The sequence below is a fragment of the Clupea harengus genome, chromosome 8, assembly GCF_900700415.2.
Source record: "Clupea harengus chromosome 8, Ch_v2.0.2, whole genome shotgun sequence".
Lineage (NCBI taxonomy): Eukaryota > Metazoa > Chordata > Actinopteri > Clupeiformes > Clupeidae > Clupea > Clupea harengus.
The window spans coordinates 3,039,298-3,063,419 of record NC_045159.1 but is presented as its reverse complement, the minus strand read 5'-3'; the positions used below and the strand labels follow the sequence as shown (position 1 = coordinate 3,063,419).

The window sequence follows — 24,122 nt, the reverse complement described above, 5'->3', positions numbered from 1 at the left end:
ATCTGCTTAGGGTGGGGAGTATGAAATAATTAAACTTGCAGCTAGTGACAGCTAGTCAGACTTACATATAGCCCCTTTAAAAATATTGAGAAGTGATGAGTATCTATGAGAAGCTCATCTGAAGATCTGCCTATGCAGTAGGTTCCTTTTCGCAGTTCACTGCGATATAACAGTATGGTACATGACGTCAGTCATGGGGTACAATTTGAAGCATTTATCTATTCACGCCTGAAAGGCCGCGAGATCTGTCAGCGCGCGCTCCTGAGCCCGCCCCTCAGGAGTCCTTATCTTATTACGCGCCCTCAGATCTGCCTCTTTTGAAACTTCGCAAGACGGAGTGAACATCTCCGAGCATATCTCAAACGCTCTACCACAGTCAAAAGAGTTTTGTGTGCTTTTCGCTCTCTACGGGTTGGTGAGTTATCTGGGTTCCTTAACCCTCACTAGCTCAGGGCGCTACAAAATTAGTTGGCTCAACTTAATTTTGAAAGTAGTGGCTGCTATCCTGGCTGCCTGGCTGGCTAAGTTTCTGACTAGCCTGCTAGCTTGCTAACAACGTGTTTGTTGCAGATAGTGTGCTTGTGTTTTAACATTCTTCTCTACTTTCAGATTGAAAAAAGATGGCCAGACACTACCCCGACTGCGGTCACGTCCGTCCCAAGGGCGACCGCCACCGTCGGTGCGTGACCTGCCTCGGCAGGGACCACGCAGAGGGCGCGCTTTCGGGCAAAGCCCCTGTCTGTTCCATCTGTGCTAGCCTCCCGCTAGCTAAGGCTACCAGGCGCCTTGCGTTCTGGAAGCGCAAGGACGCCGAGGAGACTGCACTGGTTCCATCCGGGGCTAACGCCCCCGTAGGAATGAGTGCGTCTTCTGCCTTAGACTTGGTGAGTGTGAGCAGTCGCCTTGCAGCTGCAGCTCCGCTCCCGGGTCTCTCCCCGTTTCCGCCGCCTGTCAGCCCTGGGGCTGCGGGCAGCGAGACTGAGGAGCTTCAGCCAAGCGGTGTCCAGCCTGAACTCGAGCTGGACATCAGCCTGGATGATGATAGTCTGCTAGACTTCTCCGATGAGCACAGCTCAATCGTGGAGGTAATGCAGACGAGCCGAGACGTTAGGATGCGGGTGGATACCTCGTCTCGGATCCTGGGCCAGCAACTCCACGAGGTTGCGCTGAGAGCAGCCAGCTGCCTCGGGCTCCCTCTCCCTCCCCTCCCAGCGTGCGGTCCTCGCTGCTGGACGGGGAGTTTTATGCTGGCTCCGCCGTGTCAGTTCCCAGCTGCATCCCCTTTTTCGAGGAGGTGCACGAGGAACTGCAGGCGACATGGGCGATACCCTACTCGGGCCGAGCCCCGGTGCCGGGGTTCGCGCCCTACATGCAGCTCCACATGGCTAAGGAGAGGGGCTACCTCTCCTTTCGTCAGGTGGAGGATGCAGTAGCGGGCTACCTCTCGCCCGCCTCCCCCACGATGTGTCTCGGCCAGAAGCCTCTCCTGCCCACGCGGGTGGGCAGACATCAGGCTCAGCTGGCAGAGAAGTCCTACTTGGCTGCAGGGCAGGCTGCCTGCACAACCAATACGGCTGCGTTGCTACAGCGCTACCAGGCAAAGCTCCTGACTGAGCTTGCCTTGTCGCTGGGGGAAGATCACCCATCTGTGGCAGAACTCCGTCGCGCGACGGATCTGTCGCTCAGACTAACTCGGTGCACGTCACAGACACTGGGGAGGGTGATGGGTGCCGCGGTGGCTACCCAGAGGTCTCTGTGGCTATCACTGGCTAAGCTGTCAGACAGAGAAAAAGCACCACTCCTCGACGCCCCGGTCTCTGTCCAGGGCGCCTTCGGGGAGGCAGTGGTCACAATGGCTGCCAAGTTCGAAGAACAGCAGAAGAGCAGAGAGGTATTCCAGGCTTGGATGCCTCGCTCTAGTGGCACGGTTGAGACGTCCTCCTCAGGACACACCACACCCGCACCGGGCCAGAAGAGAATCGGGTTCCGCTCACCAGCGCCTTCAGCAAAGGTGTCCACCGGGCGAGGCTGGCAGCACTCCGCTCGCCGCAGGCGAGGCAGAGGGAGACCTCAGGCTTCCTGATCGTGACAGAGTGGGTGTAGATCTAGGCTTAGACTCATTGACCATGAGCGGGTTATTTCCCGACAAATTCAACTCAAAGCACAACCTCCCTGGTTGTGTGGCGAGTTGGCGCGCATGCGCAGTGTCACCATGGGTGCTAAAGATGATCACAAGGGGTTACGTGCTGCAATTCGCCTGTTCCCCTGGAGTGATACAATCTGTGGTGCAGCGAGAACAGTCTCACTTCCTACGGGAAGAGATAATCTCCCTGCTCAGAAAAGAGGCAATAAGCAGAGTTCCTCCCGAGGAGGAAACTGCAGGCTTCTACAGCCGTTACTTCCTCGTTCCCAAAAAGGACGGGAATTATCGGCCAATATTAGATCTACGTGTGTTAAACAAAGCACTCATGCCGCGACGGCTCAGAATGTTGACCCCACGCAGGCTTGTGCAGTTTATAAGGCCAAACGATTGGTTTATCACGATAGACTTAAAAGACGCATATTTCCACGTTCCGATCCACCACAGACATCGGAGATATCTGAGATTTGCGTTCGGAGGAATAGCGTACCAATTCAAAGCACTCCCATTCGGCCTATCTTTAGCGCCGAGGGTATTCACAGAGTGCGTAGAAGCTTACGCGTATACAATTGTTTGGGCGACTGGTTAGTTGCTTCTCATTCAGAGGATGCAGCAGTGCAGGACGGCCATCTAGTGGTGGCGCACCTGTATCGACTGGGCTTTGTGATAAACAGAGAAAAAATCGTTTTGTGCCCGAGGCAAATTACGCATTTTTTAGGCATGATTCTAGACTCCTCCTCCATGGAGGTCAGGCTGTCTCAAGAACGAATAAATGCCATCAAAACATGCGTGCGCCAGTTCCGATTGGGACAGCCAGTCTCGTCGCTTTGCTGCCAACGCCAGGTGGACCTGTTCGCAATCAGGCAGAACACCTGCTGCCCGCTCTGGTTCTCGCTAAGGGGCGACGATCCCCCACTAGGCATAGACGCGCTGGGCCACCAGTGGCCAGCTCTATGCCTATATGCTTTTCCCCCGATCCCGCTCCTCCAGCAGGTGCTGTGCAGGATAGCGGACGAGGGCAGGGAATTGATATTGATAGCCCCCCACTGGCCCAATCAGCCGTGGGCGGCAGATCTAGTCAGTATGTCAGTGCAGCAGCCTTGGGAGCTGCCTCTGCGGAGAGACCTCCTAACGCAGGCGCACAGGACAGTGTGGCATCCCCATCCAGAGTGGTGGCGTCTCAGAGCCTGGCACCTGAGAGGTGCAGGCTCATAGCGTCAGGCTTGTCAGATGCGGTGGTGGCTACAATACAGAGCGCCCGAGCTGTATCGACACGGGCTCTGTATACGCTGAAGTGGCGCAGTTTTGAGCGGTGGTGGGCTGCGCGTCAGCACGACCCCATTAACTGCGCACTGGGCGTTATTCTAGAATTCCTACAGCAGTTGTTGATGAGGGGAAGGCGGCTTCTACTCTCAAAGTGTACATGGCTGCCATTTCAGCCTGCCACGCAGGCATTAATGGCAGCTCTCCTGGCAGTCACCCGCTAGCGTCACGCTTTATGGCGGGGGTGAGGCGGCTCAGGGTACCAGAGAGACACCTCATACCCTCTTGGGATCTGCTAGTGGTGTTACGTGCTCTCACAGGGCCTCCGTTCGAGCCCCTGGAGACAGTGGACATAAAGTTTGTCTCTTTAAAGACCGCGCTGCTGCTGGCGTTAACGTCAGCAAAACGCGTTGGTGACATGCAAGCCCTGTCAGTCAGTCCATCGTGCCTTCAGTTCTCGATCGCTGGTCACAGAGTGGTTATGCGACCTAATGCTGCTTACACACCTAACGTGGTGGTAACCCCATTCCGCAATCAGGTGATTGAATTAGCAGTTTTCTCGCCTCCTCCTTTTGCGTCAGCAGAGGAGGAACGTTTGAATAAGCTCTGTCCAGTGCACGCTCTCCGCTGATACGCAGAGCGCACTAGAGCTTTCAGACAGTCAGATCAGCTATTCGTGTGCTTCGGTGCACGCGCAAAAGGCAGACCTCTATCAAAACCGAGCCTCTCCCGTTGGATAGTAGAGGCTATCGTGTTGTCTTATAAGAGCTTGTCTTTAGATCCCCCGGAGAAGTTGCATGCGCACTCTACGCGGGCGGTCTTGTCTTCCTGGGCCTTACTAAAGGGCGTCTCATTGGAAGATATTTGCAAAGCTGCAAGCTGGAGTTCATGCCACACTTTCATTAGATTCTATATGTTAGATGTGGCTGAACCTAGTTTTCTTCATAGCGTTCTGCGGGCAAGCGATCTCTGAATCCCCTGGCCTGAGAACGATATATATGATAAGTGTGTTCATTAGTGTCTACATGTTATGTTGCACATGAAACATCCCAGGGTTTTCCTACGGGCGCGGGATCACGGATCCCTGTCGCCTATGATAAAGGTGGCCCTGTTAATTTCATGGTGTTCTGCAGGCAAGCGATCTCTGAATCCCCTGACCTGAGAACGATGTATATGATAAGTGTGTTCATCGGTGTCTACATGTTTGTTGCACATGAAACACTCCAGGGTGGTTTCCTACAGGCGCAGGATCGCGATCCTTGCCGCCTATGATAAAGGTTGCCCTGTTAATATGTTCACCGCCAGCGGCCGTATGAACCTCTATGAGGGCAAAGGCTTCAATAAGCTGGTGTGTGTAATTGGCTGCCACTGTATTATCACGCGGGAATGTATAGGGTCCCATACTGTTATATCGCAGTGAGCTGCGATAAAGAAGCTTAAGCAGGAACCAGCTATAACAAAGTTGGCGTGTACAGTGTTACCTTGGATTGATTGTCTTGCTCAGTTTCTTTCCGAGGCAGATCTGAGGGCGCGTAATAAGATAAGGACTCCTGAGGGGCGGGCTCAGGAGCGCGCGCTGACAGATCTCGCGGCCTTTCAGGCGTGAATAGATAAATGCTTCGATTTGTACCCCATGACTGACGTCATGTACCATACTGTTATATCTGGTTCCTGCTTAAGGAATCGAGGCTACGTAAGTAACCGAGACGGTTATACAGCTCTATGATATGTAATGGATAATCTATACTATAGATTCTATAGTCTGCCGGTCAGTATGGGAAAATAAATCCCGACAGGAAGGACGGTCTTGTTTCGTCCTGAAAGGATTTATTTTCCCTATACGTTATCCAGCTTAATATACGGTTACTTGCAAAATGATATAGACATTCCTCCATCATATCTCTTTTTAAGTGATTTTTTGTGACTTCCGCTAAGAAAAAATTGTTCTTCACGCCAATAGAACTTTAAAGTTGCAGGTGTTGCTTAGCAACCCATTACTTGCTGACTTCAAGTTACAATGACTTTCCGTTATGTTAAATGACCGGACTACTTGCGGAATGATATGAAAGATGTGAATTAGAAGCACAATACCCGTTGCCAATGACAGTGGTCGTTAATTTTTCGCAGCAATCAATATAAAGAAATATCAGACCTCCGAACGTTGGGGTGGCCCATTCAAATCAGTGGAACTTTTTGGAAAATTCTGAGGAGCTGTATAATAATGCCATTATAAAACATTTAACATCTTGGATATTGTAGTGATTAAAGTACCTCTATCCATACATATCCTGCCAGCCAAAATACATGATTGCCATGACTATCTGTTCTGGTGTTAAAGCTGATGCAGATACTTCATCCTGGTAGAGACATTTTATTTTCATTTTCTTTCTTCAAGTCTCCCAGACCATACCATGGCTGCGATTCCTGAGCACGATTTCCTGCACCATTGTTTGAGAATACTTTTCTTCTCAGTGTATAAAAATAAAACTGCAACATGAAGTAATACATTTCATTCAATGGCTAGCAGCAGTACCACTGAAGTGTGGACAAAGATGAGAGAGAGAGAGAGATGAAAGAGAGAGGGGGGGAGAGAGAGAAACATTTGGCCAAGGCAATCTCTGGGAGGGGTGCACAAACCTCTCCTGATTGCCATGGCCAGCGTCTCGTGAATGCATTTGAGATTGAGGTCGCGGCTGGTGTGCCAATCTAGGTAATTGAAATCAAACCTAGTTTAATCCCTGAGGTGTGCTTGCCCGACTCTCCATCGTAAACCCTACCCACACAACCCGACAGCCACCCACCCTGCACAACCCCAAAGCCACCAGCCCACACAACCCCACAGCCACCAGCCCCCACCCCACCCACTTCCATGCCACCAGCACCTACCTACACAACCCCGCAGCCCCCACCCTACACAACCCCCCAGCACCTACCCACACAACCCCACAGCCCCCACCCTACACAACCCCCCAGCACCTACCCACACAACCCCACAGCCCCCACCCTACACAACCCCCCAGCACCTACCCACACAACCCCACAGCCCCCACCCTACACAACCCCGCAGCACCTACCCACACAACCACAGAGCCCCCACTGCCTCCACCCCCTACCCACCCCACCCCACCAGTCACCGTAAAGCATTCAGTGGTCCTTATTGAATTAACATTACCTTGTTGCCAGGCTAGAAAGCTACTGTATCTAGGGACTACACTATACAACCTGAGCTGTACAGTACATGTACTCCAGCCACGCTTTATTAAGCCTGGAGTGAATTTCTGACTACGCTGCGCTGTATTTGTCCAGCAAGACCCGGCCAGCCTTTTACTTGATTTTCTTCTCTTTTTTTTCCACTTCACTTCAACTGGTATTATTAGTCACAAATACATTTAATGAGACGTGATTAAGTGAACCCCCAAGAAGACTGTGTGGAGCCCTGGTTGATGATGTTCATCCGTAATGGTCATGTTTGAGTCACATTCGACACTTGCTTTCAGATGAAATGCTGGGGGAGGGGAAAAAGCCCAGTGCAGCCAGGCAGACCAGAATCCATCACGGTACAGGGGAACTGGAGAGATGATGTGTATTGATGTGAGGACCAGTATTGTAATGGTGCTTCTGGGCTGCTCATGTAGGAAGAAAAGCCTTTGGGAAAGCTCTGATGGAAATGGCAGGGTGTTTAACATGACAATATTCTTTTACATATTCTGACCTTCAAGACCACAGCTGAACTGACTTGATTGCCTCGACGTGACAATAATGTGACATGTAACTCACTCACTCACTTTTCCTCAGTCTGCATACATGCTGTGTTGTGCAGTATAGTTTAACTCTTGCATTTCTACTGTATTTATTATGGTAAAAAAGTAATTTTATTTTTTTATTTTAATTTCTTCTCTGCAGCTACTCTGGGTACACTGGACTTCAGTCTACTGTATGACCAAGAGAACAACGCTCTCCACTGCACCATCAACAAAGCCAAGGTGAGCCGCTGACAGGGGTCTGAAAGCACTGCCTGTGATTCCACTGCACTCACTCTCTCTACAAATTTGGGCTTTCAATTAAAGATTGAATTGTTCTGTGATGAAGTCACACTTTCATGTTTGTACTTCAGAATTCCCAGGCCTTTCCGTTTCCATTTAGATGTATTAACTCGGCAGACGCTTTCATCTAAACCATTTTAGCTCGGCTTTAAGTGAATTTAGCAGAGCAAAGTTAGACGAGTGGGTAGCTCGTCCAATGGTTAGCTTCCCTGGTGGTTCTTTTTCCAGACTGTGCCTAATCAAATCTCCTTAAAGTGATATGAACCAGAGGCAAGCTAGTCACAGTTGTGTCGTCTAATCCTCCCTCCCAAACCCTCAAAAGGAGGACAGGCAATAGCCACCAGCCATGGCTCTTGCAGTAGCTTCCTTGGCAGCACACTCGACTCCTATCCTCGTCATTATGTTTTGGAGCCGTTAGAGGGACAATCTGCATTGTTATGAGTGCAAGGATTAGGGCTGCTCAATTATGGCGAAAATCATAATCATGATTATTTTGGTCAGTACTGAGATCAAGATTATTTAACACGATTACTCATTCAGTGTTTCCCCCAGGTTTCTTTTTTCAGCAGCGGTGCTGTTGTATGAGCAGACATGAGCCTGCGATGCAGGACCCTCAGTGCTTTTATTTAATCGAATTTTATTATTATTATTATTATTATTATTATTATTATTATTAGGGGCATTATCAACAATGCATATTATGTTTATATAATATAATAATATATTAACCTATATTTCGTCTCCTTTACTTTTTAGAAATGAATATTAAGATTAATACATACAGTATTTTTATTTGAAAGAGTTTTATTTGAAATTATCTTTAGTTATTAGTTTGAGTACTATGCGCTGAGTTTTTGTTATGTTCAGTTGAGGTAGGTTCTACACTGATTAACGGTTCACAGCTACTTAGAAAGAATCTGCTTAGTGTTTAGGTGACGTGAGCGTGGTACTGGAAAGTCCATTGTTTTTGCGTCAACCCCAAATCGAGCTGTTCAAGTGTTTATCTCAGCACTGCAACACGTGATAAATTAACTTGAAACATTTTATACTAAAATGCATGCATTACTCTATAAGTATTAGTGAGAGTATTAAACTGGAACCTGTAAGGAACAGGGAGCCAGTAAAGAGACAGGAGCAAAGGGGTGGCGTGAGACCGGCTGTTTGTCCTAGTGACTAGTCTACCAGCAGCTGAGGAAGTCATGGAAGCCAAAATCATAATTGAAAATAAAATGTGATTAATCGCCCAGCCTTAACATGGATGCACAAATACAGGAAGTACAGAAGCTCTTCACCACATGAGCCCGGTTCAGTATGGCATAATGTTGTTTGCCTTTGAGTGGGGTGGGGGGGTGTGTGATACAGCCGGGCAGCTATACTGGGCGCTGTAGGAAGTCCGAGAGATCATGCTCCTCTGGGGCTTTTATCTGCAGACTAGGGTGGTTTCTGCTGAGTTCTTTGCCACTGTACGGTATATCTGAGGGGAATTTCACCCGACAACAGACCGCCGGCAGCATCTGCTGCTGTCCATTTCGCTTAGATCCCAGCCCCTTCCGCTACGCAGGGGAGCCACAGCAAACACACACACACACACACACACACACACACACACACACACACACACACACACAGTCCATTGAGCCTCACAGCACTGTGGTTACATGTACAAGCTCTGTCCATATGCCGCAGTACACATCCATAGGCTCCTTCCAAGTTCATGCCATTCCTCAAATAGAACACAAAATGCTGTGGGTTTTTTCCCATTTAGGATGATTGATTGATATTTTCAAGTTTTAAAGGCTGAAAACTCCACTTTTCAACTTCATCATATGGACTGGTGCTGTCATTATTCTAAATAAGACATGCTGTTTGCTGTTGACACACACCCCCACTCCCACCCTTGCCATGCACTTAAGTGTTTCTGGCGAGCAACCTCACTGATTGGCGTAGACAGGGTAACTGGAACACTCTAATAATGCCTGTGACAAGAAAGCTTTTTTTCTTTAAATGCCTCAGTGTCGCACAGGGGCCTCCCAGCCCAGAGAATGGCCATGAGTCAAAGTAGTAATTTGTCATAGTCTGGTAATCAATGGCCTGTAATTGTTGTCATCCGTCAGCAGATGGAAAGTTCTGGAGAGGTGGGGGTAAGCCTCTCTTTGCCTTCAAACAATACCTGGATATAATTGTGTACGTAGCATCTAATGCCTTCCATTAGTCCCAATTGATGTCCATGCAAAGCTTACAGAACCTTGACATGGCTGAGCCCTTAATTTACCTAGGCCATGCCGTTTCAAGGTTGATTACTTCATCCTCACAACATCCAACTCAAATTCTCTGTGCTTCGATGAGGCAGTGGTACATCTTTAGTTTTGAAATCGGCATGTTTGAGTGAGATGATCAGGAAGATCCCATCCCGTCAGGAAGATATGCTTTGTTTCCCATCTGTTCTGCATTTTTCCAATGGATTATTAGTTCATAAACGGATTTATCCTCAAACTAGCCAGTGCCTGAGCAGCGGCCTCAGGCTGAGACCCCCTGAGGATGAAGAGATAATCGGAAGGCTGGATGTGTGTGATTTTCTCCATTTGTTGACGCGGCCTTCATTCATTCAGTGTCTCTCTCTCTCTCTCTCTCTCTCTCTTCGATGAAGCCTCTAAACGGCGTAAACAAAAAGCCCAGCCGCCAGCGAGGCTGACAAAGGTTGTCCTCTGGAGACCGACCAGCGCGCCTCGTTCATTTTGCCTCTCGTGATTGATGCCATTGTTTAAACACTCACACAATGCTGAGGTGGGAGATGTCCTTCACCAGCAGACTGGTTGTGCCTCTTCTCCCATCAGCAATCTGTCAAAGTATTCTTTTTGTCGTTAGGGGTAGTGTTATCTAAAATCTTTCCTGGCTTGCGTGTTCACCCTGTTGCCTTTTTGACTGCCTGCCTGTGACGGTCAGTAATTCAGCAGCTCCTGCTAAAGGCTTGGCAGCCTGACTCCCACTACCTTCAGTGTTCTGAAGGAGGCGGCGGAAAGCCTCTTTGGCAGCCACCAAAGGCCCTGAATCCAGTACAGCTGGACTGGATTTCGCAATTTTTATTTGTTTGAATGTTTAAAATGACAGATTCTGTGGTGGTGATCTGTTTTTCTTTAAGCCCCACTATACTATAAACAAATGAATAAGCGATAACAATCACATACATCACACAGTGCAGAAGGCCAGAGGAAGCGGAAATAATTTGCAATTTAAGACCAAGGCTTATTTTCTGCAATTGTATGCGCAATCTATGTGGTAAATAAGAAAATATGCAGCTTTCTGAAAAAATGCGGTAAATTGCTGATTTTGCGTTGAATTCTATGATCGCGAAAAACTGATCCGTCATCAGACCCAAACATCCACAGTTGGATAGGACTACTACTACGTGAGGTTTGCATGGGTAGGGGGACAACGCCTACCATGGCCTCTTCTGCAACGGGGCTCCTCCTGGAGGGGAGATCCTGTGGAGTGTCTTAGCTCGTCCAGGCTGGGATCGGAGTGAACTGTGGAGGTTTCCGGGATCGTGGAGCAAACAGAGGTCCAGGGTGGAAGACCACATACTATAATGACACACATGTTTCTTAGACCACCCTGCCATGTGTTTCTGTCTACACGTGTTTGTGTGTGTGCCTTTGTGGTTTTGTGGATTATGTGCGTGGCTGGGTTCCTGTGACCATGAGATTACTTGTCTCTATTTTAAAGGTACATTGTTTTTGTAGCAGTTGCTTTCAGAATTAATGACTAATATTCACTGTAAACATGCAGTGCCAGGAGCTCAATGAATGATGCTGTGAGTGCTTGTCAAATGCTTGCATTTAACAGGGTGACTAATGAGTCATGTCAGTGTAAAGAAGAAAATCCAAAGGGAGTCTTTAAAAAGACATCTAAGTCCTCTGAATACACTAGTCATCAAATGTAAAGGATTCAAATGTTTGCATTTCTTCCAGAAAGGAATACAATTTTTGAAAGAGAAACGGTTTCGGTTTCTTAGTTTCCAGTCACAGAAGCCCTCTCAGTAGCTGTCTCATCGTCATGGTACACAGTTCTTATGGGTAAGAGAGTTCCCTCTGGGCTAGTTCTGAAGTCTAGTTCTTTAGTCTTTTGGGGACTAAAGTGTCTACCAATACAGTGAAACTAGAGCACTGGTTTTCATAACAGATACAAAGAGAAAAAGGAGTTCAGAATAGATAGGAAGCCCACATAATCGGAGCTCACATGCACCCCCAGTCAATAATAGGTGGAGGCGCATCTTGCAGTGAAGGATGTTTTGCGCAGGTGGGTGATTGGAAGGCAGGTGGAAGGAGGTGGAGGGAGGTGCAAAGTTTGTGATCAAAGCGTGCCCCCTCCGTACCCTTTTGCCAGGCTTCCCATCAGGCTTTCATCTCCCTGCTGTTGCCAGTCCGCGTGACCTCCACCTCTTTGCTGGAGCAGATGAGACTTGTGGGCATCGCGGCCTGCACGCTGAATAGAAAACACTGGCAGGATTGCCCTTGGGTATTCCAGCACGTTAATATTTCATACAGCTGCCTAATAATGCAGGGCACTGCATTGACAGCAGGTGAATAGGGTCAGTGTGTGAGTTAAGAAGCTGCCACCTATCATGAATCCTGTTCCGACTAATTGATTGCTTTTTTTGCCTGCATTTTTCTCAGGAAATTCCAAGGAACAAAGGACATTTTTGCTTTTCCTCGTAGGTCATCATTGTTAAAGGATTACAAACATCCTTTAGTCGTGTTAAAGTGTTGAGGAACACTAACATTTTGGATTTCATAGGAGTGAAATTGATTGGAGAGGTCAAACCTGACAGTCTGACTATATTGTCTGACAGTCAAAAGAAATTGGCTATCAAAAGTGTATGCATACCCTGACTACAGTGTTGAGGCGTATCCAACTCAATAAACATTGCAGGCCTCATTGGGTCCTGCAGCAAAGTAGGTACTGCACTGCTTTTGATAGTATTGTACTGTTTAACAGCAGCAGATTCTGCGTTATTTCCCTGGCACATGTATGCACATACATCTACATTAATATTCCTGAGTGTCACACCTCATGGAGGACACAGCTATAAATGCTTCACAAATGGATGTGGTCCAGGCAACTCCTACGTACACGCATAGTACACACAGCCCTTCAGCATGGGACATGCTCTAACATGCTTCACAGAGGCCAAGAGGGGCGAAATTATGTCAGAAAATTATACAACTACATCCTGTGGCAAAATTTGAAAGCTTTTAGCTAAGGCAACGCAGACAGTGTTTATGGTAAGTGGCGACCTTTGCCTTAATGGAAGGCATGATATTCACGGTGACCTTCATACAGGGAGCCCACTGTCTGTTAAAAGACTGAGGCTCGATCCCGTGATATTACATTATGTCCCCTAATGCTGTCTAGACCTATTGCCATCCATATGTGAGGGAAATGGACATGGGCATGTACCACATGTTGATCAATGCGGGGGTCTTTCGTTATGTGGTGAATCAGGGTTCTGCCTGACTTCAAAATAGGGGTGGGAATCTCTTGGCACCTCACGATTCGATTTGATTCCGATTCAGAGGTCAACGATTCGATTCTAAACCGATTCTCGATTCTAAACCGATTATCGATTATCAATTCTAAACCGATAAAACGATTATCGATGCATCTCAATTTTTAAAACATTTGAGTTTTCTACTCAGAGTCTGCAATAATCGATGCCGCTTGCATTTCAACACAAAATGAATGTGTACAAAAAAAAAAAAAAAATTATAATTTTTTTTTTTTTTTTTATTATTAAAAAAATCGATTATGAACTTTTATGAATCGAGACAGAATCGTTCTAGAGAGAATCGAGAGGAATCGAAAAATCGATTTTTCCCCCCACCCCTACTTCAAAACCATCCCCATCATTTCACAACACACATCAATCAGTTTAACCTCAAACAGAAACACTGACTTTTTTGTTGTTGTGTAAGAGCGGAATCGAGGGGGATTATTACAGCCATCCATTACATAAATGCTGGGATCTAGCGGGCGGCCCTAAAAGGATGAGTTTACACACCGTAAACCTGCCCATTACTAGCTAATGTCAGTGCATTTGGCGTGCCCATCCTCCGAAGGGGCTTTGCCCCAGTTATTTAATTGCGCAACAGAAAATAGCACCGGCAACTAAAATTAGTCAATTTAGGCCTGAAGAATTGTGGCTAATTGATTTATGTGGGCACATGTGCCGACCCGGTGTCTGCCACCAGATGTCTGGGATGAAAATAGTCTGCCGCGGCGCAAGCAGGGGGCCTCCACCGACCACAGCCGAGCCTCCGGGGGAGGCCTAACCCGCCACCCCGCCAGCCCAGGCTCTTTGGCTGATGGCTTAAGAAACCTTTTATTTCCCCCAGTCCATTTCATTTCCACTGGTCCACTGACTTCAAGTGGCTATTCCCAGTGCTGTCAGAGTGCACCCCATGTAAATGATTGCAATGGACGAGGTCCTCCCGCAGATCGAGCTCTCTATTATTTACTTTCAATAATGACTTCGCCATAGTTCATGTGAATCATTTTAAGGTGACCTTAGATGTGCGATGATGGGGTTATGCATGATGATGGAGAGCACGGTCAAAAACTCAACCCTAATTTGAGGAAGTCCTTTGTTGAGGGCTACAGGTGAGAGTCAGTTTGAGAAGAAAAAGCACAAAAAAAAGACATTGAATAATGTACCGTGTTTAGTGTTTAAATAACAGATAAGTGGCGCCAGCCTTCCTTGCTATAGATAGATAGACTGTAAAAATCATTGAAATTAGAAGTGTGAATGTTGCTTCTTTTTATCGCAGCCTATCTGGCAACGTCGTAGGTGTAGGTGTTACAGAAGAACAGGTTTGAAAGCACTCAGCAATGTATCAGCCAAGAGAGCATCTGGGACATATGGTAGTTTCTCCAGAGCTCTAAAAATATGTCTAGTATATCATCCCATCTCTTCAGATGTCCATATGTTTTATCGTTGACTCACCAGCACTCGAGCTGGTCCACCAAAGAATCAAAGGGGGTTGGGGGTCATCCCTTTATCATGAATAGGGAATGGAATAGAGTGCATCTGTCATCACTAGAAAACATGGATGATTTCTAATGCCGTATTAGTGTCAGTGCTTGAAGGTAGTGTTTGTACACAAAGGAGATGGCTGTGGGGCTTGTGAGGGGGATTAGAGTTGTCATAGCAAGAACACTGCAGGCACTGTTTAATCTGTGGAGTACCGTTAAGCTGGAGCATGATGGTGATTGTATACTATACTATACTGGACTATACCGACACTGGCAATGATTTACTATTTTAACATTCTGCATTTACAAAAACTACAAAAACATTCATTTCAAGTACAGTTAGCATGGGGTCGTAATGATTTATAGATGGTTGTGATTAGATCAGCTAGTTTGGTTGGGAGTATGTTTGAACGCATCATTGAAAACTATAACATAGTAATATAAAATTGAATGAATATCATCTTTGAATGGCATTCTGAGAATGCCTTATTCTTCATATAAACAGCACAGCTGCTCAAGCACAGTGAACTTCATTAAAATAAACCCCATCCGCTCCGGTGACCCCAATGCAATTCCACAAGTCTTGCGTCCGTCTCCCTCTCTCCATCCCTCCCCTTCAACTCGATTAAAGTCACCTGTCTGTGATCTCGCCCCTCTCTTCCGCTGAAAGGTGACGACTCAGAAAAGGCTATGGTTATTAGCGGCATGCACAGGAGCCTCTCCAACATATAACATAATCCGCCTCAATGTTGCCACCAGAGGACAATGTGATTTAAAAAGTATGTCGATGCTTCATCCACTATATTGACATTTCACCAAATAGAGGGAGCCTTACATTATAAGAGCGGCCATCCAAAGATCTTATCATTTAAAATACTAAATATCTATGTAATGGTTGTGTGTGTGTGCGTGTGTGTGTGTGTGTGTGTGTGTGTGTGTGTGTTCTTTTTACAGTATGTCATGTCCATATCTGGTCTTATGCAATGGAAAGGAAATAAGCAAGGAATGTACGCAAATAGCAATAAGCAAATTAGCAATGTAAGTTTGTTATAAATCAGTCATTGAATCACTTTAATGTTCGACACATATTGTGATGATCTAAGGGTTGTCAGTTCTACATTATGCATCTCCCATCCACTGTTCTGCATCCGGGGCAAAGTAACCAGGTCACTCATATCTCAGCAGTCAGGCGAGCAGCCTTCAGCAGATCCTTAGACACACACAGACACAATAATCTGGCCCTCTGATATATCTGTGTCTGTGAGCCACGGTGGGTTTGAGTCGGGGGTGAGAGCTGGCGTCTGAGGGTGGTGCCTCACACACACTCGCTCTGTGAGACACACTCGCGATCTGGAGCACTTGTCTTAAACAGCTCATTAATGAAGCATTACATTTGGCTAAATGGGTGCTTAATTGGACCTCCAGGCAGCATATTAATATGGTAATTTTTTAATGAAATGATACTCATTCTCATGATTTGTTTTGCCTTTGGTGGAGAAGCGTTATGTTTTAGTACATATTAAATTGTGTCACCGCAAGTTATGGGATTGACACACTACATGCCAAACTCTAACGGAGAGGAAATCTGGGTAGCGATTATCAACAGGGTGGATTTTCCCCTCATTAAAACAAATGAACTAAGGACCCTCTGCCAGTCCATTCATGTGTCATACAGCATTGTCATAAATCAACATGGTTCTCTCTTAACTGCTCGTCTATCTGTGATTTCTTAGCACTTCTCCTTGGGCTTTTAGTCTTCCTGTTAATGTCATTGTTGGCCTTTCTTTTGTTTCTGTCAGCTTCTCTTTAGTTCTTTAATTCTTTAATTTATGTGTGTCTATCTGTGTGTTGCACTATGCTTTCCTGGTTTTGTTTCGTTTGTTTCAACTCTTTTGTTTTTCTTTCCCCACGCCCTGCGTTTTCTTGTGTTGCATGCTTTAACATCTGTGCATGGCTGCGTGTCGTGTTTGGTGGAGGGCAGCTTCCTATCCCCCGGTACAGAAAGGTAAGGCTTCCAGGATGACCCCCCTGACCCCAGCAGAGCCCTCCCCCTCCCATGACCCTCTGTCTGCCCCTGTAGCCACTCAGCTGGAGGAACATTCGTTCCCTGCACCAAAACACAAACGTGTGGTGTTTTAATAGCAGAGCACAGATCTCTACTGTTTACAAACACTGTTTTTGTTTTGATGAAGGTAAGTGTATCGTATGAAAGACTGTCTTCAGTCTTTAGCCAAGATAGCAAGTCTTTACACTTCTCATCAGCAGAATCCATAACATTACTGTGTCTACCAGTGCATCAAACTGTCCAGTAAATCCTGTAATGGACCCGTGACCTATGACCCCTGTGGCTCCGCCCTTGTGTTTAGTTCTTTTTCCCTACTGACCACACCTTCCTCTTCCACCTCTACCACCACACACACACACACACACACACACACACACACACACACACACAGACAGACACAGTACCACCACATGCACGCATACTACTACGTAGTTGCCACCATACACACAAACACACACTAATACATGCACAGTGGCACAGTATTGTATCACTATATTGCTGTGTGGTAGATTTGTGAAATGATTTTCACAATTTATTTTGACAGTCCAGTGAAGCTTCTTATTTGTAATCTTTTAATGAGTTTATATGTTCAGCCACAGAGCATAGCAACCTCGGGTAATCTAATTGATTTGTGTTTTGTTTACGCTTCAGTAATATTAGGTACACAGAACGTGATTCCCTCCATTCTTTTCATCTTATCTCTATCTTTGTAAACACAATATCGTAGTTTTCTAATATAAACGGATAAAGAAATAGATCACTATGTTCGTCTGTGTCGAGGTTGTCTCTTTAATATTTAGATTTAGAATTAATACTCTTAATGTAATCTTGTCTGTAATACATGTAGGAGACTGAATTCATCTTGAAGTCTGTAACCACCAAAAACTTGAGCACACATGAGTTAAAAAAGAAACCCACACTAGCCCTTTGCTGTATGCCTAATGACTGTGTGGGAGAGAAGCAAATCTGACTGTAATACGATTTATGAGAAGGTCATGAGTTAATGTTTATTCTGAATGTTACTCAAGGATGCATTTGTATGCCTGCCTCTGCATCTGCAGTCTTTTGATTGCATCTCAGACTGCTAGACCTCAGCTACATCGACTCCGACCAGCACCTCTGGCAAGTTCTCACTGTAAGTGCTGTTGTGAGTCAGTGACCTGACAGGGCCGTGAGATTGACACTGTGTCAGTGTCAGGCATTTCTCCCTCCCGCACTCGCACTCCAGGGAGGGTGAGGTTTCATGCGGCCGCGTCGAAGACACACGCCAGCCAGGGGTTGAGCTGGCATGGTTTCTACTCCTCTTCCTTGTGGTAGTGCACGCAGTCGTTGCTAAAGAGATCGAACCATCCCAGGTGCCCGTCCCAACCCACGCTCATTAATTTATCATTCACTCCCATCACGATGGTGGCAGGAAGCCTCCACATAAAGACCCCCATCAATCACCGGGGCCATGTGCTCCTGTGCTCCGCCACTCCTCCACCCCAGTGCCCAGTGCCTTTAAGCAGCTCCCACCCTTCCACCTCCCTCCACGTCTGCTCCAGCTCTCTCTCTCTCCCTCTCTCTCTCTCTCCCTCTCTCCCCCCCTCCTCTCTCTCGCTCTCTCTCTCTCTGTGTCCTCTTTCCTTCATTCGCTCCACTCAATCAGTCCTCCACCGGCGTCAGTCCCGAAACAGTGAGACTGGTCCTCAGGTTGAAGTAAAGCCCGTGCTGAGCCACTTGCATTGTGCACCTGTGTTAATCAGCGGCGCTTTCTTTTCTGCCCCAGCGCCGTGCATCAAGTGGCTGCATGGCGCAGTGTGTGACTTTTGGGCTTCGAGAGCACTTTCCCCACATGCTGCAAGTGGCGTGCCAATAGTTCCTTTGTTAAAACTAGTCCCGCTCTCCTCCATGACTTGTTTAGAATCGCAGTGGCATGAAAAACACAGACATTTCTGTTTGCCTACTGTGCTAGTTCTGGCTAAAGGGAGCCTAAGACTGCTACCGTGCAGCACCACCCAACCCTAACAGCTCCTACGGGAGAGCCTGGATCCGCTTGTCAGACGTAGGAGCCAGTTGGCCACAGCTGTTTAGCTTCCTATGCAGAATGCTGCAAGCACATACTGACAGAGCCACGCCCTCTCTGATGTAGCACAGCACTGCTGCAGTGTTGCTTTGTCATAAAGTCATATGCGAAATGAGGTATCCCTTAAATCTCTTTTTGTATTCATCAAAGGCTTGTTTTACTCTTTCCTTCATTCTTATTTACCAAGTCATTAGGTGGAGTTAATTTTAACTTAAGGTCCAGACAGTGTGGGCTGCAAAGTCCTCATTAGGAGAAAATCTACCTCATTCGCTACAACCTATCCAGGCATTAGGTAACGTCACTCTTTTTCCACTGCTTACCTTACGTCTTTGTCATCAGATGTGGCTTATTTTAGAGATAAAGACTTCAGAGTGTTTTTCCCTGGGAGATGAGGACACACAGGGCTCGTGAGTGAGAGCAAGAGTGGAATCCAGCCCAGAACAAAGAGACAGCAGACAGTGAATTGGTATGAATGAGTAGGTGTGTGACGCTGGCGTGTGGATATACTGATGCATGGCGCCCATCTGCCTTTTCCACAACCCCCCCCCCCCCCCCCCTCTCTCCCGAACCCCCCACCATAATTATGATCAACTGCCTATTCACTAGCAACATGGCAATCACAGGCACCGTGAGGTATCCCATTCATTCAAAGCACATCCACAGTGAAAGAAAAAAAAAATCAGAGCTGCCCTCTTCCTCAGGAGGTCAGCAGATATGTCTGACTCGTTTTGGGCGCACCTGACCCCATTGCAATCATCGGACGACAAAGACCTCTTTCTGGGAAAGAAACGCCCCGCGCAATCCTAAAAAGGTGAAGCTCGCAGCCTCCCACTTAGAAAAATCTCCTTCCATTTTGTGCCACTGATTATGTAGTGTATTTGTCAAAAATATCATGCAATCAAAATGACAGAGGTGCTCAGAAACTAGATGTCTGTCAGTGGTGGCGTTTCAGAAACTAGATGTCTGTCAGTGGTTGCGTTTCAGAAACTAGATGTCTGTCAGTGGTGGCGTTTCAGAAACTAGATGTCTGTCAGTGGTGGCGTTTCAGAAACTAGATGTCTGTCAGTGGTGGCGTTTCAGAAACTAGATGTCTGTCAGTGGTGGCGTTTCAGAAAAAGCGCCTCTTCTCTGTCTGCATTCTGTATTGTAGAGAAAAAAAACACCAGGTGCTGCTTTTAGATCTTTCTTCTTTTTAGAGCTCTTCTCCTCCAGCTTTGCTGGTCAGATGTCCCTTACAGGGGCTGGTGAGGTCGGGGTTTTCTGATTGCTGGGAGAGCTTTGATAAAGCTTTGGTTCGGCCCGTGCTTAAGTCCTCCATCTAAAACAGCAGCAGAATCTCAGTACCAGGGCTCCAAATCACCCGGCCAGCTCTTTTCATCTATTGATCTTACACTACAGACGGCCGGCACAGAAACACCGCTGCAGGCTCGTATGTCACCGTGGGCGGCCCGAACCTTCAGTAAAGTGCTTCTCGCAGAAAAGCCTTTGCAAACACTTCTCGATATGTCACACTTGCCTACCTTCAAAAGCTCAGTGTTTATGGTGCTCGTTCAACGCGTCCCGGCAAAGGATTTGTAACATATTGGAATTTGTGGCGACTTGACGCTGTGTGAGTGTGCCAACGTAATGAGCCAGCACAGAAGTGTGTGTTTTTCAGATGTATGTGTTTCTTCCATGGATGGCTCAATCAATCAGTGGGTGGCCATGGAGGAACTAACCTCTGAGAGGGGTAAACCTATACCTGTCAAGAGGACATCTATCGGCACTCTCTCAAAAACACACACACACACACACACACACACACACACACAGAAGAGAGCTCACCCAGCTGACTGAATCTGTAGATGTTTGAAAGCAGCTTTGTAGAGGAGATGAGAGGAGCCTGTTTGTTGTTTGGTGAAAGGCATCAGCACGCTGGCACAGGAGGGAGAGAGAGAGAGAGAAAGAGATCTCTCTGTGTTTCCGCCGTAATGGAGAGCCAAGCGGGACAAATGACTGGCTCGAGCAGGTGGACTTAAAAGAGACAGACCCAGCATGTGTCTCCTCCCCTTGTCACTCATTTGCTTTCTGTTTTTTTTTTCTACCTGCTCCGCATACGCCTCTGTTCCATTTCTGCACACCACACAAGGTGTGTTTTCCTTATTAACTCTAATCTGTACAGAGGAGGCGATTTGAGTGACACCTCCTGAGACTGCGTTTATGCTCGGCTCTTGTGATGGAAACCCAGAAAAGCAGAAACTCTTTCATTGCGATTATGTTGACAGTGGGATATGTTTGTCCCACACGTGGCCAAGTAACACATTACATTTACATTTACATTTAGTCATTTAGCAGACGCTTTTGGTCCAAAGCGACGTACAAAGTGTCAACACCGTGCGGGACGTGAGTCGACATATTCCCAGTGACCGAACTCATGACCGAAACCCTGGGACAGACTGCAGAAGTTGAGCCAGGCTGCATTTAACTAGAGTCACCCCACCGCTGGTTGAATTATTACACTCGTACCTTACTACACATCGAGCCTGTGTTGGATAAACTCACCAGATGTTCGGTACCAGTGGTTATACTAGTTTACTTCGAAGGCACACTTAATGGAATCCACTATGCATGTATTCAGATAGTTACATTGTTTGCATCTCAAGTCTATAGAGATCAGAATAGTGTCATATTGGGTGTTATGTAGTGTGTATATATTTTTGTATATTTATTATTTAATTATATTTAATTATTTATTAAGTGTTATATAGCACACAGAGTCTAGATGTGGAATGAGTAGGAGTAAAAGGCAGCAGCTCGTAAAGTAGGTCCAAATCATTTTTTAATTTTTTATTTAAGCAAGCCTTTTTCTAACCTCAGTTTGAAATTGTTGAGTCATACCTGGATTTGAAATCTACTGTGCAGTCAAAACACTTTCCCCCGCTGTTATTGATCACTGCTACCAGGGCGTTCCTTCAAAATAGGATGGATAAGGCCATTTTTTCAAATCTTTTTGACATCCATCCACAGAGACAGAACAGTATCTGTTGTAGCACTGCAATCGATTACATAAATGTATTTAAATAGATGTAAATCCTCCTTTTGTACTTTAAATTGTACATTAAATTACAATGCTTTTCCTCAGAATTCTTTGTTAAGAAAAGATTGATCTCACATAAATGTACACTAAAAGCAAAGCAGTGTTATGATACTAGGAACTACTTATACTGCTGTAAAAGAAACTATTAATGGAACAACAGCGCATGACTCAGATCCAGTTAAAAATCACCTACACACATCATGCATTTCATTCTGGAAAACTGAGTTTCTGGCCTTTAAATAGATTCAGAGTAGATTCAGATTCAGTCGGTTATTATCATGTTATCATGCAGGTACACTGAGGGCACTTCTCATTACTTTTTACATACTCTTCCTGTCCGTTAACTGTAATCCACACTACACATTCCTCAGATAGTCTGTTTGATATTTCACATGTCACCAGAGGAAAGTACTGCACCGTGTCAATATTTCCAACTTTTGGCACACACTTTTTTTCAACCACTTCATTTAAGAAAACAAGTTTAGAAAAAAAAATTCACATATCCACATATATATCCACATATCCCTATTTTGTGTTTTTTTCCCCTTGTTTATTGTTTGTTTTTTATATGAAAAGTAATTATTTGCGTGTACCTTCTGAAATGTAGTGAATTACAATTACAATTACATACAGAAGCCTTGTCCACCAAAGATTCACCTTGTCTCAAACATTTTGCTGGATGAGTAAACGTATTCAGAGGACGGCCCTCTGGCAGTGAATCTGCCAGAAGAGAAAGTGGACAACTTAAATTGGATCGCAACCACCTCGAAGTGGCTGTTGGCTAACATGAGAGTCCTACAATGTAATTCATTAGGGGGTCTGGATGCTTTGAAATTCAGGCAGTTATTCTGAACTTCCTCCATTAAGACAAAGTCTCTTTCTTCTCTCCTTCACAGGGACTCAAACCAATGGATCACAATGGGCTCTCGGATCCCTATGTAAAACTGCACCTGCTGCCTGGGGCTAGTAAGGTACGTACGGCCTGTGCAGGCTCACATCTCGCTACATGACAAATGAAACAGCACCTCAGTATAATGTTCTGTGTGTAGGAGAGGCAACCAACAGTAGTTAGAAAAACAGAGTGGAGTTGCAAAAAAACAGAAAAAAGATAGTGGCTGAGATGAAATCTGTTATCTTCCTGGTTTGAGTGCCCTTTTCCGAACCCTGAGATTCACGGTTCACACCCCAAGGTGAGGAAAGCCCAGCCCTGTAACACGGGAACACTACAGCCGACTACAGTTGCAGTTGCAGACTACGAATGCCATTTGAGGAGATATATCAGAGTGCTTTTCTGATATTTATTGCGTACGCCATTTGCACTCAACCCAGTCTGAACTGATGTATGAGCTCATATGCCCTCATGCTCCTTTTGCTTCTGAATGAGAAACAGGGCACCTTGTTTAAAAAACAAAACAAGACTCGCCTTTCAGGCTCACGACTGCTGTCAACTCAAGGGTTCAGGAAGCTTTAAATCAAAGCCATGACCCATGTGCACCCATCCAGACAGTTGTCTTCCTTGTCACTGATCATATTCCGCCCCTCAAATTAATGTCCTTTCCCTTTTCATAATTAACCTTATGTGTGTGTGTGTGTGTGTGTGTGTGTGTGTGTGTGTGTGTGTGTGTGTGTGTGTGTGTGTGTGCGTGTGTCTGAGGCGGTAGCCCCAGTTCTCATCCTGCCAACAATCCACTTAGCAGCCGACAAAACACAAGCCTTCTAGTACAGCCCGTTTCAAACTGTACAAACTAGATGACCTACAGTAAGAGTGGATTCTCCTTCAGACAGTTATTAGGTAATTGATGGGGTGTGGATGTGGGCATGTGGAGGCGTTGCGTGAGGATGTGTCCGAGCGCTCCGTGCAGACGTGGCACCAACGACAGGCCACAGATCCGGTGCATCCCTGCTTTAATTAATGAATTTCTTACTCTTTTTTTAATGAATTTTTTTTATTGAAAAGTATAGATTGCAGTCAGTTATTTATCCATATATACATGAGGTTTTTTTTTTGTTTACATAGAAGAAACCCCCACCCTGACTGGACCTAGAGAAATCACCATAACAGAAAACAACAACATGGACAATTTAGGTGTCTACTTGAGTGTTTTTATTGGAGGGGATCGATTGCTGTGGCACACAGCCCAGTGAAGCCCAGTTCTGTTTTAGGGACTCAATGTGTGTATTTTAGTATTACTTTGTGTCAATAAAGAACATGCATGTATAGCTGATTGCGTTTCAAGTCAAAGGTGTATTCATGATATTTTGTCTGGCTTGTACTTAATTGCCTGTACTTGTAGTTTAATTAAATTATGGATATTACAGGTCTATAGACCAGTTACGCCGGTTGGTTTTGCTCGTTGATCACCGTATTTAATCCCCAGCGCTTGTCTCATTTTATGCCCAGCATGACTTAATGGGCCCATTGTTTGACATAATTGCAATCT

The 24,122-nt window shown here is 46.0% G+C and overlaps 1 protein-coding gene across 3 annotated transcripts in view; it reads left to right on the top strand.

Moving 5' to 3' along the window:
• doc2b (double C2-like domains, beta) overlaps positions 1-24,122 on the top strand; it is a 150,076-nt gene that overhangs the window by 105,037 nt on the left and 20,917 nt on the right. For 2 of the 3 annotated variants that reach the window (XM_031571520.2, XM_031571521.2), the window contains exons 10-12: positions 7,307-7,386; positions 16,457-16,480; positions 22,578-22,652. In XM_031571520.2, the coding sequence (XP_031427380.1) occupies positions 7,307-7,386; positions 16,457-16,480; positions 22,578-22,652 (179 nt within the window). The remainder of the gene's footprint in view (positions 1-7,306; positions 7,387-16,456; positions 16,481-22,577; positions 22,653-24,122) is intronic. The other variant, XM_012821957.3, reaches the window with a different exon arrangement.